Source organism: Herpailurus yagouaroundi, unplaced genomic scaffold (assembly GCF_014898765.1).
Source record: "Herpailurus yagouaroundi ecotype Mexico unplaced genomic scaffold, PumYag 186, whole genome shotgun sequence".
In the NCBI taxonomy this organism is placed as follows: domain Eukaryota; kingdom Metazoa; phylum Chordata; class Mammalia; order Carnivora; family Felidae; genus Herpailurus; species Herpailurus yagouaroundi.
In genome coordinates this window covers 11,135,260-11,150,594 of record NW_024412417.1, presented here as the reverse complement: position 1 = coordinate 11,150,594, position 15,335 = coordinate 11,135,260, and the positions used below count along the sequence as shown (strand labels likewise).

The 15,335-nt window shown below is 34.0% G+C and overlaps 1 protein-coding gene across 10 annotated transcripts in view; it reads right to left on the bottom strand.

Annotated features, from left to right (window-relative positions):
- The window catches only part of VPS13B (vacuolar protein sorting 13 homolog B), a 795,663-nt gene that overhangs the window by 340,201 nt on the left and 440,127 nt on the right, over nt 1-15,335 (bottom strand). For 7 of the 10 annotated variants that reach the window (XM_040494097.1, XM_040494098.1, XM_040494096.1 and 4 more), the window contains 4 exons: nt 12,428-12,599; nt 11,811-11,925; nt 9,050-9,191; nt 5,554-5,962 (listed from right to left, as the gene is read on the bottom strand). In XM_040494097.1, coding sequence (XP_040350031.1) covers nt 5,554-5,962; nt 9,050-9,191; nt 11,811-11,925; nt 12,428-12,599 — 838 coding nt within the window. Of the gene's footprint in view, nt 1-5,553; nt 5,963-9,049; nt 9,192-9,747; nt 9,815-11,810; nt 11,926-12,427; nt 12,600-15,335 lie in introns of those variants that run through there. The other 3 variants (XR_005796430.1, XM_040494094.1, XM_040494099.1) reach the window with 3 other exon arrangements.

The window sequence follows — 15,335 nt, the reverse complement described above, 5'->3', positions numbered from 1 at the left end:
GACCGCGAGATCGTGACCTGGCTGAAGTCGGAGGCTCAACCGACTGCGCCACCCAGGCGCCCCAACATCCCTTAACATCTTAAAGGTACATGCCCTTTGATCTAGCAATCTTTTTTGCTAGAAATTTATTTATATACATACTCACCCAAGTCATGAAAAATGCCACTAAAAAGGTGTTTACTGCAAAAAGTGTTTGTATAAAGGATTTAAATTAACCACAAGTTCACAGAGAAACAGACTATATTTTCCAAAATGGCTGTAACAAAATGCACTCTTTTTTCCATATGCTCTTATTCAAGGTTACCTGCTTAGGAAGTACTTAGGCATGTGGATTTTGAAATTCTACCTTAAAAATCCTACAATAACCACCACCAAAAAAAGAAAGAACTTTAAAAATAAGAAAGCAAAGGCTAGAAATATTTTTGCAATTCCAATCAATTGAGGATTTTCCTAGTTAAAGCAGCTGAATAGTAAATTTATTTTTTTTAATTTTTTTAATGTTTCTTATTTTCGAGAGAGAGACAGACAGAGCATGAGCAAGGGAAAGGACAGAGAGAGAGAGAGAGTGAGACACAGAATGCAAAGCAGGCTCCAGGCTCCGAGCTGACAGTACAGAGCAGAATGCAGGCTCAAACCCACAAACCATGAGATCATGACCTGAGTCAAAGTCCGACGCTTAACAGATTGGGTCACTTAGGCGCCCCATTGAATGGTAAATTTAATACAACACCAACAAAATTGTGTGATATGTAGTATTAATGATTATAATACAGTAAACCAAAAAACAAACAAAACAAACACACAAAAGAAATAAAGCTGTTTTCTCTCCCTTTTCCCAAATAGCCAGATTTTTATTCCTTCTGACATGTACACAAATCAGTGAAGCACAGAACCTGTTTCAATAAACCATCTCTGCGAATGATAGGAAAATAAAGCTAGAGTGAACTACTGAACTTCTAACCTCTGTCTCGTTGAAGAGGTGCTCAGTGTACAGGTGCTCCCATCCTTACTAAGAGTGAGCCCTCTTATATTCTGAACTATGCCTGCACATGAGTGTTGTTCAAAAAATACCACAAATCCTGCCTTAGTCAAAAAGGTGTCCAAGCAGACTGGAGGTTCCTCAAAAACAAAGAATTCTCAACACAGAATTACCATATGATCCAGCAATTCCATTCCTAGGTACATATCCCAAAGAAGTGAAAATGGGCTCAACAGACACTTGTATGCCAGTGTTCACAGCACCACTACTCACAACAGCCAACACAAAGGTGGCAACAACACAAGTGTCTAATAGATGAAAGTTAACAAAATGTGGCACGTCCATACAATGAAGTATTATCCAGCCACAAAGATGAAGCTCTGATACCTGCTACAATTCGGATGGACCTTACAAACATCATGCTAAGTGAAATAAGCCAAATATTTATGATTCTGCTTACATGTCTGTCTGCTTACAGAATAAGCAAATTCACAGAGACAGAAAGTAATGAGTACAGAGTTTGTGATGATGAAAACATTTGGAAACAGATAGTGGTCATGGTTGTAAAACCTGGGCAATGTAATTTATGCTGTCAATGTACACTTGAAAATAATTACAAATGGAAAAAATCTTGTTATGTGTATTTTACCACAATAAAAAAATTGAAAAAAAAAAGACTTCTGACTCAATGACTGAGATAATTTATACTTTATAGATAAAGTCTATCTTAAGAAGAAACATTTAACACCATAAATAAGGTTCACCTAAGGGCCATGACACTGATGTGGGTGGTGAAAAGAAGTTGTCATGTAAGTTTCTCTCACATGTATGTATGTTTACAAAATTTTATTCAAAGGAGTTCTAGAATGAATGTCTAACTGAAAGAATAAGTCACTATGAAAATGTCCCTCCTATTAACAAGTACCAAAGACATCTCAAATCATTCAGTACATCAAACAGGTAAAATATTTTATGATGAATAAGCAAATGTTGGATGCAGATCAAATGTGCATAAGGAGGAAAGCTATGTCTGATTCTGGAAGATTTATCAGTATAAAATACTATTGAACACCTATTTAAAAAGTCTAAGCTAGCTGGCTCATCCTGAAAAAGCAACATATTGCTACTGCTCTACATTCTAGGCCCAATTTCAAAACTTAAATGGGAGATGAAGCATATACATTCGGTTTCTTTTCTTTTTATTTGTATTTGTGATCAATATTGATGTTTTAGGATGTGAAATTTAAGGTGTGAGACCTTAAAATAGCATTAGGGATATTAGAGGAAGAAGGATTCAATCTAGGATTAGTTAGCAGGCAATTACTATTTAGACGCCAATTACATCACATAATTTGAGGATGATTTGTAATTCCTGAACACTTCTGTAGCAGTAAAAACTCACCACAGATAGGTTGCTTTGCTTCCTGATTTGTCTGCACGACCTTTCCCAATTTTTTCATACAGCACTCCTGTATTTCTCTCCACCTCATACTACCCTCTCATCTCTAATAACATTTTTTTTCCCTTAGATTTCCATGAAGTTTTGGGCCTTACCACTTGTTTACACTCAAATGAAAATAATTAGAAAATTATGGAATGAAAACACAAAATACACACTACAAAGAATTTTCAGTAAATCTGGGGTGCCTGGGTGGCTGAGTCATTTAAGCCTCCGACGTCGGCTCAGGTCATGTTCTCATGGTTTTTGGTTCCAGCCCCCATTGCTCTGAGCTGACAGGAAGGAGCTTACTTCCTGCTGAAAGATCCCGCAGAAGGATCCTCTGTCTCCCTCTCTCTTTGCCCCTCCCCTGACTGTTTTCTCTGTCTCCCTCTCAAAAATAAACACAAAAAAAAAAAAGAAAAAGAATTTTCAGGAAATCACAAAAGCTTACTAATATAAATTATTTTAAATGAAATTACAGAAACTCATTCTGGTTAGAAAAATAAATGTTTTTATAATACCCAGAGAGGTATCTGTAGAAAAGAAAACCCTTAATTGCTAAAAAAAATTTACAATTTGTTAATAATATAGATATCACAAAACTTTATTCTTATTTTCATCTGGATACACATTTTCTGCAATTTTATTTTAATGGAAAAACTTATAGATACTATAATATAATTATATTTTAAAATATTTGTTTATTTTGAGAGAAAAAGAACAAGTGGGGGAGGGGCAGAGAGAGAGGAAGAGAAAGAATCCCAAGTAAGCTCTATGCTGTCAGATCAGAGCCCTACACGGGGCTGAATCTCATGAACCAGTGAGATCATGACCAGCCAAAATCAAGAATCAGATGCTTAACCAACTGAGCCAGCCAGGTGCCCCAATATAATGATAGTTTTAAAATACAATGGACTACTTCAAACTCTTACCAAAATAATCCTAAGTTTTCTCAAATAAAGAAAGCCAAACTACTTCTGTTTCCATAGTGTTTTCCCCCATTCGCAGTTGAAAAATCAAAAAGATGGTCTGAAATCTCCATGACCTTTTATGTCTATCCCTCTTTCTGTATGGTTATGAAAAAGTGTTATTATGACACAAAATGGGACTTAGAGAGCTATACTGTTTAAAAATATAGGTTTCTTTTTTTGCCTAAGTAATTTTAATATAAATCATATCAGTTAAACATTCATTAGATACTCACATAATAAAGGATAATAACAAGGAAAAAGCACAAAGGTCAGCGTGTCTACAATGAGCATGCAGCCTCTATCCTGGTTAGTAGTTGCCTCTCAGATCACTTGTAATTGCTCAACAAAGACTAACTTTATTCTTTACCATTCATGTGTTTCTACAAAGTCTCTGAACAGATGAAAACAACTTGTATAATACTGTCAGAATACAGCATATACAGCCAATACTAATTTTTTTATCTCAAAATAATCAATTTTATGACAGTTCTACTAAAAATCAGAAAGAAAATAGGAACTGGTTAATACTAAAAATCCATGAAGTACAGGGGCAACTCGGTGGCTCAGTCAGTTCATTTTGGTTCAGGTCATGATCTCACAGTTTGTGGGTTCGAGCCCCACGTCGGGCTCTGTGATGACAGTGCAGAGCCTGCTTGGGATTCTCTCTCTCTCCCTCTCTCTCTTTCCCTTCCCTGCTCTCCCTCTCTCTTAAAAATAAACAAATAAACATTTAAAAATATCCACTAAGTATAATACACTGAATTTATCTCTATACATGTTGGTAATTAAGAACTATAAAGCTCTACAAATTTATTTTTTACTTAGGGAACTTTTTTAAAAAGGACCATTACCTTGAATAAAACTTTATTTATAATGTTAGGCAGAATAACTTTCCCCAATTAAGATTTGCCTTTGGGAGACAGACTAGGCTCCGAGAAGAAACAGAATGAACTAGATGCTTTTCTTTTTTTTTATTTGCTATCACTGACCATTCAAGCTCTTCCTCCTCCACATAATAACTAAAAGGGAAAAAAAAGCTTTACTGTTTTCATGTGGCAGAGGCTAGTACTTATCCCTCAACTACCATTCTCTCTTTTTCTAATTCACATGGCCTTAATTTATGAGCTGGGCACCCTACCACCTAGGGAAATACTGTTTCTCAGCCTCTCTCACAGTGGGGTGTAGCCATATGACTATGTTTTGGCCAAAGAGGTATATAAGCAGTAGTGAAATGGGGGACTTCCAGATATTCTACTTTAAAAGAATGGGCACATCTGCTGATTCAGTTGCCATTTACTGAAAGCTAACTATGCAGGTAGCACTATTCATGTAGTCGCCACATAGTCATCATTGAAAAGTAAGCTGTCAGTAAAGTCTACCGTCAAGTCAAGCACTACTATTACCATTTATACGTAGGAACTTAGACTTAACTTGCTTTAAATTTCACAGTTCTTAACTAGTAAATCTGGGATTTGAACTCAGGTCTCTGTAACTTCCAAGTTCATACTATGTGAACTACTATACTAGAACTTCACTCAATATCTTTAAAGTTCTTCATTGTTTTCTAGCATGGGAAAGCAAAAATTTAAAAGTTACTCTCACGGTTGGAGGCAGTGGGATTCTAAATTCATTTCATTACATTTTATTTATTTATTTTTTTAGTAGGCTCCATGCCCAACATGGGTTTGAACTTACAACCCTGAGATCAAGAGTCAGATGCTCTACCAACTGAGCCAGCCAGGTGCCCCAAATTCATTTCATTTTAAAACCTAAGTTAATTTGCACTGAGAAGCCTGGAAGAAGCCACAGGAACCTTGTGTGTTGGCTATTTTTTTTTAATAATTTCTACTTACCTTAGGTATATAGAATCTAACATTTGAGTTTAATAAAACAAATGACAGTAAGATAAGCTTCACTAGCAAAAGTCCTGATGAAAAAAAAATCTACTTTTTACTCTAGTAATTGAGTCAGAAACAAACCCAGTATCCTGACATATCTCCTAAAGGTTTAGTTGTAGAATGACTGTAACATAGTTACTCTTTCTAAAACACACCAGAGTACAAACTACAACCACCAGCCATATTAAAAAAGAATAGAAAAAACTAAACTCCCTAAATGGAAGTTATGTAAAATCAGACCACAAAAAACTCTGAAGGACATACCTTCAATACGTGCCCACATTTCTTCTGTTTTTGGAACAAAAATTCTGATTATGCTTGTGTTGATATAAATCAAAGGTAAGCTGCGTGAAGTCAATGTATGGCTCCTCATGGGCTGACCAGGAGATTTTCTTTTCTCTTTTTGGGTCCTTGGTAATTTTGCTTGAAATATACTTGCAATGGCATTAAGCAAAGGAAAGCAAAGGACAATGTCAAAAGCTTGTGCTGAAAGAAGAATTTCATGAAGAAAATGAGGGGAACCATCCGTTAAACCTTCAGATAACTTATGAAAACTTCTTCGCTCATTTCTTGATATTAACTTGTGGCGGACATTTTTTGTTACAGCTTTTGTGTATGTCAAAGAGAGAAATCCATGCTGCTGATGAGAGCCATCTAGGAGTTTTGCTGTTGTCTGTTCCAGAAAGAGGAAATCACAATACAAACTTCATTACAAAAAAGAAAAAAAACAACTATGTGAAAGCAGAAAATAATCTCAGTTGATATTATAATCTTTTACTATGTCTACACCCTCTGATGAGCACATTACTGATCAATTCCACACATGGGGAAAAACCATCTAAGACTTGGAATGCTGAACTGAAAATTAGAAATCCTGAGTTCTAGTTCTAGATCTTGAGAGAGGCAATTAAACTTTGTTATATCTGTGTCTATGATTTCTACATTCTCTGTGATATTCAGAATTTGCAACAAGACATCTCTGGATTTTATCTTTTCATTCTTGATAATTTTTCATTAAAAGTACCAATATGGATCACAGAGACATTGTTTATGCAGATGAAACTGAAATAACCATGTAATGTACTTCCATTTGTAATCAACAAACAATCTGAATAGAAAAGATGATTGACTTCCCTCGACTTAATTAACATTTATGAGAACAGAGTTTTTCTTTTAATAATTTGGCTAATGTATATGAAGACTAAGCCCATAAAAAGAGCTTCATTGATACCATGCTTTGATAACTAAACCAATCATTTAATGCATGTTTATTGGAGATAGTAACATAACACAAAAATAAAACATCTGTCTTTTAGAACTTGCTTATTTTCAGTGGCTATCATTCTGTTTACAAAACCTAACTATCCACTCTCTCACAATTCAAACTCCTATTCCTTGAGTTTAATGCTACTTAAATACACATACGACATTTGACTGACAGTAAAAATTATATCATTATGTCATCAATACTGCTGACAAAACATGTCCAATTATATTCAAATTACACACTATAAACAAATTGTAGTAAAACAGCATACTTTGAAGAGTGAAATAAAATGCATACTTTCTATTTCTCAACATTAAAGGACAGCTCTTAAAGTTTTCCTGAACCAATTAATGTACATAAAATCCTATTTTACACATCACTCAACATAAAGTTAAAGTTAAGGTGTTATACACATTTCCAACCTCTCTTCCCAGGGCCTGATAAAGTTTTTAGGTTATTACAGTCCAATGCGTGATGTCGAGAGAGGAAGTGCACTGAGAAAGAACAACAAACAGGAAAAAAGTGAGAGTGGCAAAGCAGCAAAGTGCCCGGGCCTATGTTATCCCAGAACTAGTGAAGCTCTTTTGCTTCCATTTTCTTCCTCTCACATTGCTACCTACCACCTAGTGACACAGCAAGGGGAAAATAGTAGGCATTTCAGCTGCCACTGTTAATTTTGTTTTTAATCTGGACTTTACAATGAACAAAGGTGAGGTAAAAGTTATCTTTGTCTATGTTCTTTTTTAACCTAATTTTCTGACCATTAAAAATACCCTGGGAAGTAGGCATTAAGTGGATGTGCAAAATAATCATTTTTCATGTTAACTGCCCTGCTGCCTTCAGAGGTGTTTTTTTGTTTTGTTTTTACTGTTCCCAACTTTCTAGCTGCCTCTCTGATTTCCCTTTCCTTTTGCTTTCTACACGCAAAAGGAAATACAGTAAAGCAAGGAAACGTGCTACCAGTCTTACGTCCATCTTGCTAGGTAACAGGAAACACCGGATGAAGAACGATGGCTGTGATATAGCCCAACAGCAACAACACTGTCTGTATTTAGATGTTTAAACTGGACTTGGGGGGCAGGGCTACAATCAACCACTAATCTAAATAACCTAACTCAAATCCTCCTTAATGGCTATGCTTGAATACTGGAAATAGTATAAAAGGTTTTTCAGTGTATGAATGTTTTGATTTGGAAAATATATTTTAAACATATTGAACGTAGGTACTCTTGAATGTAAACTCCCCATGAGAGAAAGTTTGTTTGTTGAACTGTTGCATCCTCAACTCCCTTAATGTACAAGGAACAAAATGAAAAAACAAGTGAATACTAGCTGGAGTGAGATAATGTAAATATTACTTTTCATATGGTAATAATCAGCATCTTACACTCTTTAAACGAAAAGTTAGAAAACACTGATAATTAAAGAAGTATTATAAAAATGCAGAAAAATTTTAAAGGGGATTAATAAGTTTGGGTTTTTTCATGAATATACATTAAAATTATTAAGTATGTAAAAAAATTAAGAATGTTTCTCAGAGACACCAATACCATTCAAATAAAAATAAAACTGAACAGAATTTCCACTGATATAAAAGCCACATGTAGAGATGTTTTTTCCAGACTAAAATTCCAGAAAAAATATCAGAATCCAATTAGAAACTAGCATTTGCTATTCAAATACAATATTAAACAACTGTTTAAAATATTTGACTAATTTTATCACCTTTTTAAAGATCTAGGCTTAAATTCCTTTTCAGCTACAAAAAAGGGGAAATAGTTCACACATGCTAAGAAAACATCTAATGTTTGCAACGATTTAAAAAATTCTTAAGAGAATTGCTATTATCATTGTGGTAATCTGTTCTTAATATTTTTAAATTATATGCATTTGTATTGACTTTAAGAATGGCGTTTAAAATAATTAGCTTAATGACATATCCAGATATATTGTACCACTTAGAAAAGAATAAGGTTCTGAACTTCTAAAAGCCACTGGTGGACAGTCTAGTGTTCATCCTATATCCAGCAATGACAGGCATATAGCCCTGTCCAGATTCAAGATCACCAAATACGGTAATGTGGATTAGTTGTGAGAAGGAAATGGCATAATAGAAAGGGGAAAAAAGCAATCTAAGTAAAAGCCATAAAAGAAAAGACAAAGCAGTCTGGTCAACTCTTGATTATTCAATACATGCACAATTTAAAAAAAATTACACTTAATGTCCTACACTTCTATTTTCTTATGCTGATGGTAAAGTTAGTTTGTAGTCACAAAACCAGAGTGAAAAAGAGTATATGCAAGTAACTCAGAAACAAATTAGATGATACTAGAAAATCAGTCTATGAGTTAAAAGTAAAGTAGAGTTCATTTACAAAGTGGATGACACAGAGGAAGATAAAAATCAAGAGTTGACTCTATGGATAGTTCAATTCCTTCTCTGGATTCCTGTTAGTGGGAGTTCTGTAGCATAATTTTAAAATGATTTCTTACAGAAGGAAAGAAGCCAGAGCAATTACTGAAAGGGTCCTGCTTGCTGATGGGTCGAACCAACAAGGTGCGTCTGTTCAGCTTGTCAGTACAGGAAAGGAAGACACCTCCACATTGCCCCAAAGACCAACACTCTTCCCCAAGGCTTGAGGTGATGGACAGGAGCAAAGAAGGTGAAAAGACAAAAAGCAATAAAAGCCATAAGCAAAAAACTCTGGATAGTTTTAATTTTGCTCAAGTTTGCATGGGCTCAGGTTTGAGCCCCTGCTAGGTATGGCCTCTGTCTGGACCATCTTCTGCAAAAGCATTGTTAATGGAAGTAAATGAAAAATAATCGCTTTTAGTGTCAAATTACTACTATTAGTTTATGATAAAGGACAATCCAACATGAACTCACTTATGAATAGGAAAAACTTCTAAAAATCAACATAATAGTACATTAATGATAAAACATTTTAATAAAAGCAATCCTACCTTTGCTTTTTGAAAAATTTACTTAATAGCTATAATAGGAAAATGGTTACAAAACACAAGCATTTAAAGGAGTAGTTTTATTTTGTAATGTAATTTTGGAAGAATAGGTCAAAAAGAATTTATCTGAGCTCTAATTCTTGCAACCATTAGTCCTATTGCATGAAAGAACAAAGATAAACAGTTTATAATATATTTTCAAAAAATCATAATTACTAAATGAGTCTCACCACAGGTTTTTCTTTGCACTGTAGAAATACTCCTTCAAAATGTCCTGACTGCCAACCTTCCCCTGGCCTGGAAAACATAAGTTCACCTTATCTGTTCTTTTCAATTTTTCTGAGTTAAAAACTGAGCATATATAACTATTTCAAATAGTTACCATGTAAACAACACTACACTGAACTGAAACGTGGAACTGACAATGCAATCAAGAACAATTTATTTTAGCACCACACCCTGGGTAGTTTTGCATAATAGAAGCTTTTGTCTTACTGGTAAAACTGTATACTTATTGATTGGTTATTTATTTCTACCTTATCTCTGAGACCACAAGGCCCCTAACAGCATGATTTATGTTTATTTTTCTTACAATACTATATCCTCAGTGCTTAGCATAGTGCACATAATACACAACAAATATTTTGAATAAATCAATGGGTAAATATTTAAAACTTACATAATTTAACAGTAAAGTCATTGATGATCTAGAACATAGATTATAATGTTCACATCATCAGAAAATTATTACAGCTATAACATAATAATCGTGTATCACTTGAAATAATCATGTATCACATGTATCTATATCTATCATATAGAGATATACTATTCAGGAGGATCTAAAGAGCTAAACATTACATTATCAAAGATCAATTAATGATTCATGGTTAGTATAAAAGAAAATATATGCTTCATAACATTCTACTATTACAACAGGTTTTAATATATACCCAGCAAAATATTTTGAACTTCATAATTATGACACAATTTTTTGGCTAGATAGATTTGACAGTCATTGACATAAGCAATAGGATATGTGTGACATGCAATATGATAAGTAATAAAAATTCAAATGTTTTTAATGTAGAATTAGAAACCTGTTAAAGAAAAAAGATTCTGTTTTTAGGGTATATGATGCACCAGTAAAAGTACAGAAACAGATGTGCTTCTGCAGGCACTCAATAAATAACTGCTGAATGAAAATTATGAATCCAAAAAACAGACTTTAAGGCTGTTTCTATACTAAATTAATATGAAACTAAAAATATGATGCTGTTTAAAAAATAATTTTAAAAAATGTGTTTTATTATAATTCAATTAACAAATACAAATTCCAGAATAGTATTCCAGAATAGCAAAAAAAAAAAAAAAACCCAAAACTCCAAAAAGTGCTAGTTATTTTGTATTTGGGAAAAATTAATGACAACATTGCTATGTATCTTTGTGAGGATATGTAAAACTTTACTTTTTGGGGGTGCCTGGGTGTTGCAGTCGGTTAAGCATCCAACTTCAGCTCAGGTCATGATCTCGCGATTCACGAGTTCAAGCCCCGTGTGGCGCTCTGTGCTGACAGCTCAGAGCCTGCAGCCTGCTTCAGATTCTGTGCCTCCCTCTCTCTTTCTGCCCCTCCACCACTCACACTCTGTCTCTTTTTCTCTCAACAATAAATAAACATTAAAAAAACCCAAAATACAGTTGTTTAAAACTTTATTTTTTTACTATTATTTATTATAAATAAATTATATTGGCCCACAATAATACTTTTGATAGAAAGTTATTAGGGCAAGAAAAATCTGGTTCTAGGAATATCTACCACATGTATATTAGTCAAATGAGAGATTAAGAAAAGTCTCCAAAGCACAAAGGGCCACGAGATGTCGTTCCATTTTAATCTGTGATTTAACTCATATGGAGAGTGGACAGCAAGTATACAGCAAAAACAAAACCATCCACTATGTCTCCAGTATCTTTGCAAATATACAAAATAACAAACTGTTTGAGTTTGTTATTTTCTATCAAACAGACTATCAAACTGGTAGTAAAAGCAGCTCGTTTCATTTAATATGGCAATATGGGTATTTATGAATAGATTTGCCATCGCATGAAACAAAACTTTGTTATATTCCATATATGAATGAATACCAAGTAAAATTAATCAATTTATCTGTTAAGAACTCTCTTTGGGAATAAGTACAGCACTTCAAAAAATAACAAAATTAAAATATAAAAATTCTTATATAAGACTGTGTTCAAAGAAAGCATAGCTTTTCCCATATTTATTATTATTTACCTGCTTCTATAGTGATCAATATTGAAACTTTCTATTTTACATTTCACTTTGGTATATACATCCTGAACATCTATGGAAGCACTGAGATCTTCTAGTTCACTGACCATACAAAGCTCTGCAATAAGAAGCAAACATAATCAGCATTGGCCTCACAATCAATATTAAAACCTCGTGTTTTACACTTAATGTTCATATATACATCCTTAACTCCTAGAGAGGAAATGAGACTTTCTGTTTATTAACCATACAGGATTCTACAATAATAAGGAAAAGTAACATCAATATAGGCCTCACGATTAAGATAAAGCACCTATTTCAAGACAGAAGAAATCCACTGATGCTTGAGGTACTGTATCTAACAATCTTTGCATACTTTTAGTGAAAATGATATAACACATCAATGAAACCAATGAAAAAATTACTTCATGGCTTTTGGAATGAATTTTAATATAAAAAGACAAAATTTAGGTATTGCTAATAGAAAGCAACTAAATTACACCTAATGGTGTTTGTTTACTTTAAATGACAGTGATAAATAAAACTAGGTTCTACTATTTCTTTGAAAAATAGTGTTTAATATTTTACCTTTTTAGCAGAGAAGAAAAGTAACCCTGTACCTGTGCCTTTATTTTCAGGATCTGGAGCAAAGAGCTTTATAGTAATTTTGGGGAGCACCCACTGCATCCACAGACTAACACGGCCACTGGATCCACCAATGTTACTTGTAGTTTGTTCCAAGGTAACAGAATCTGAAAATGGTGAGTCATCACCTGCTTGTACAGAATCTCCCTGGAATCAGAAAAAACAAGTGTGTAACAAAGAAAAATAACTATAAAAAATGATAAAATAAATTTTGAAGGCTCGACTTCTGGAAATAAAGTTTTACCAGATTATGGCCATATTCATTCATTTACCTATTGCCTATGGCTACTTTTTAGCAGTTAAGTAGTTCCTATAGAGATACTATGGGCCACAAAACCTAAAATATTTACTATCTAGCCATTTATACAGTTTGTCTACCCCTGCTATACAGCACTTATGTATGAATCTGCAATATCCATAGCAAAGTGATTACCATAATAAGCATGGAGTAAGAAATAGAACATTTATTATGTCTCACATATTATAAGAAGACATTAAAAAGTTGGATTTGATAATAGTTCTTTTTTAATTTTTTGAAGTAATTTCTACACTCAACATGGGGCTCAAACGCACAACCCCAAGATTAAGAGTAACATGTTCTACCAACTGAGCCAGCCAGCCAGCTAGGCACCCTGACAACAGATTTTTACAATGACTTATATGGCTAAACAGCTCAAGGTAAAGACCATGAGCTTATTTAATTCAACAAATACATAATGAATTACGAATATGTAAGTTCCCACATTTGGAACTAACAAACTTTCTGTAAAAGGTTTGTTTGGTAGTCCTTGTTTTCGTTAAATGTTTTCAGCAGCTGTTACATGGTCTGGAGAAAATTATAAATCCTGGTTTGGAGTTGGATAACTTCAGCCTCAAGACAGGAAGAGATGGTGTCAGGGATAGTGATCACTCTCACGTATTGTTATTTTAAGGATTAGCTACCAAGTATTTGGGCTCTTAAAATCCCACCTTTGCAGTCCATTTAAAACTTTCAAAAATACTCAGGAGCCCAAACCCATTCTCTGAGAATTGATCAAATACACTATAGTATGCTTATTTAAAAGACGTGTATATATTTTTAAACTTTAGTTATATGTACTTAAACATAGTCTGGTAAAGCAGCATGATACACTAGGTTAAGGACTTCTTCAGACCCTATTCATGTTTGTTTCCTCCTCTGCAAAATGGTTATTTTGATATTTATCTTTTAGAATTGTTGTTAAGAAGAAAAAAGAACACGAACATAAAGTGATTACATATAATAAACAACTCATAATTAGTACGTGTAATTATCGCCAACAAATGGAACAACTACTTACAAATTGTATGCTCACAGTCTTACAAAATTTGGTATTCTATCTATACCTTCTTGCCTTTCTCATTTTGTCATCTTTCTAACTTTAGCACCTTTTCCTTTGCCATATATCCTCAACTTCTAATAGTTCTTTGTTGCTTTGAATGTCTCAAACAAAATGTTCACTTCCTATGCCAAGGAGTCATGACCAGTAGTCAACAGCCAGAACAAAACATCCCTTAAAATTTAATAGAAGACAACACAACATGGTCAGTATATTGCTTTCTATGGATAGTTTCTCAGGACAGAAGCCACTCATCTCTTAGTCAAGCCATTAGTCTGACAGCTAACAACAGGGACGATGAGTAAAACCTTATGTAAATCCAAAAATTTCTGCTCTCATTAGCACAGACATGTATTCTACTCTGGTATATTCAGCGCCTACATGAAGTTTTTACCTTGACCTCATGATAAGTTTTACAATCTCTTTCAATCAGAAGAAAATTTAATTTCCTTGAACACCCCAAAGGAGACTTAATGGGGAAGATTTTCACAAAAGAACAGACAAGTACTTATTGTTGGAATACTTAGACACCAAACACAGCAAAGCAATAGTGTCCTGTGATTTACTGTGACAGAAAATTATAGACTTAAATCTGAAGATAGTGAAGCCATTCCTTGTTACATTTACACCAAACAAGGCAAACAACTTCCTGTTCGTGATGTTTTCATATAAATGCTTCTCCAAAATAAGTAGTCCTAGTTCTGCTACAGCTGAAATTCTTACAATTTGAGAAGCGATACAAAAATTCAGGGTTTTGGTTGCTGTCTAAAGTAACACAACATCTAATGAAAAGCACAAACTAATCCCAGAAAAGGATGCATTTTACAAAGTCAAATTCAATAAAAGATAATATAATATAGTCAACACGCCTTTCTTTATGGGTAAATTCTTATAGCAGAAGCATTCATAAATTAAATTTTCCTTCAACAGTTAGAAGAACATCATACTCCCAAAAATGGAAACTGTGGAGAAAGCAGCACCTCAAATCAATGAGACCTAGATTTTTAAATACTGTTAGGTATATTCAGTAGGAATGCTAAGAACATGGTGGCTTCAAATTTAATAACTAAGCACTTATGAAAAAGTTGCTCTCCCTCCTCATGCAGTTTCAGTTTTCATTTTGGATTTACAACATTTGGTGTGGTATTGTTAAATATGTTTGTGCATTAATTTTCTGCTCCATTTCCAAATCTATAGCAAAAATAGAGCCAGAATTGAAGATGCTGAACTATTTTCCCACACCTCTTTATGCCAAGTTCTAAAATACACAGTTCAATTCTTTCACCATTCTGTTGCAAATTGACCAAAAGACTGAGTTTATTTTCCTAGCTGAATTTATCTTTGTTCATCTGGAAGAGCAAACACTGCAGCCCTTCATCCTTGGCCTGCTTTAGAGCTCAGGGATGATCATAGTTTTGGCCACACTGCTCCACTCCCTTATCAAAATAACTCCAGCATTCTTGTTCAATCACAAAACTTCCCAAAGGGCTAAACACTTCCACCACGGTTTGTACTTAAGTCAACA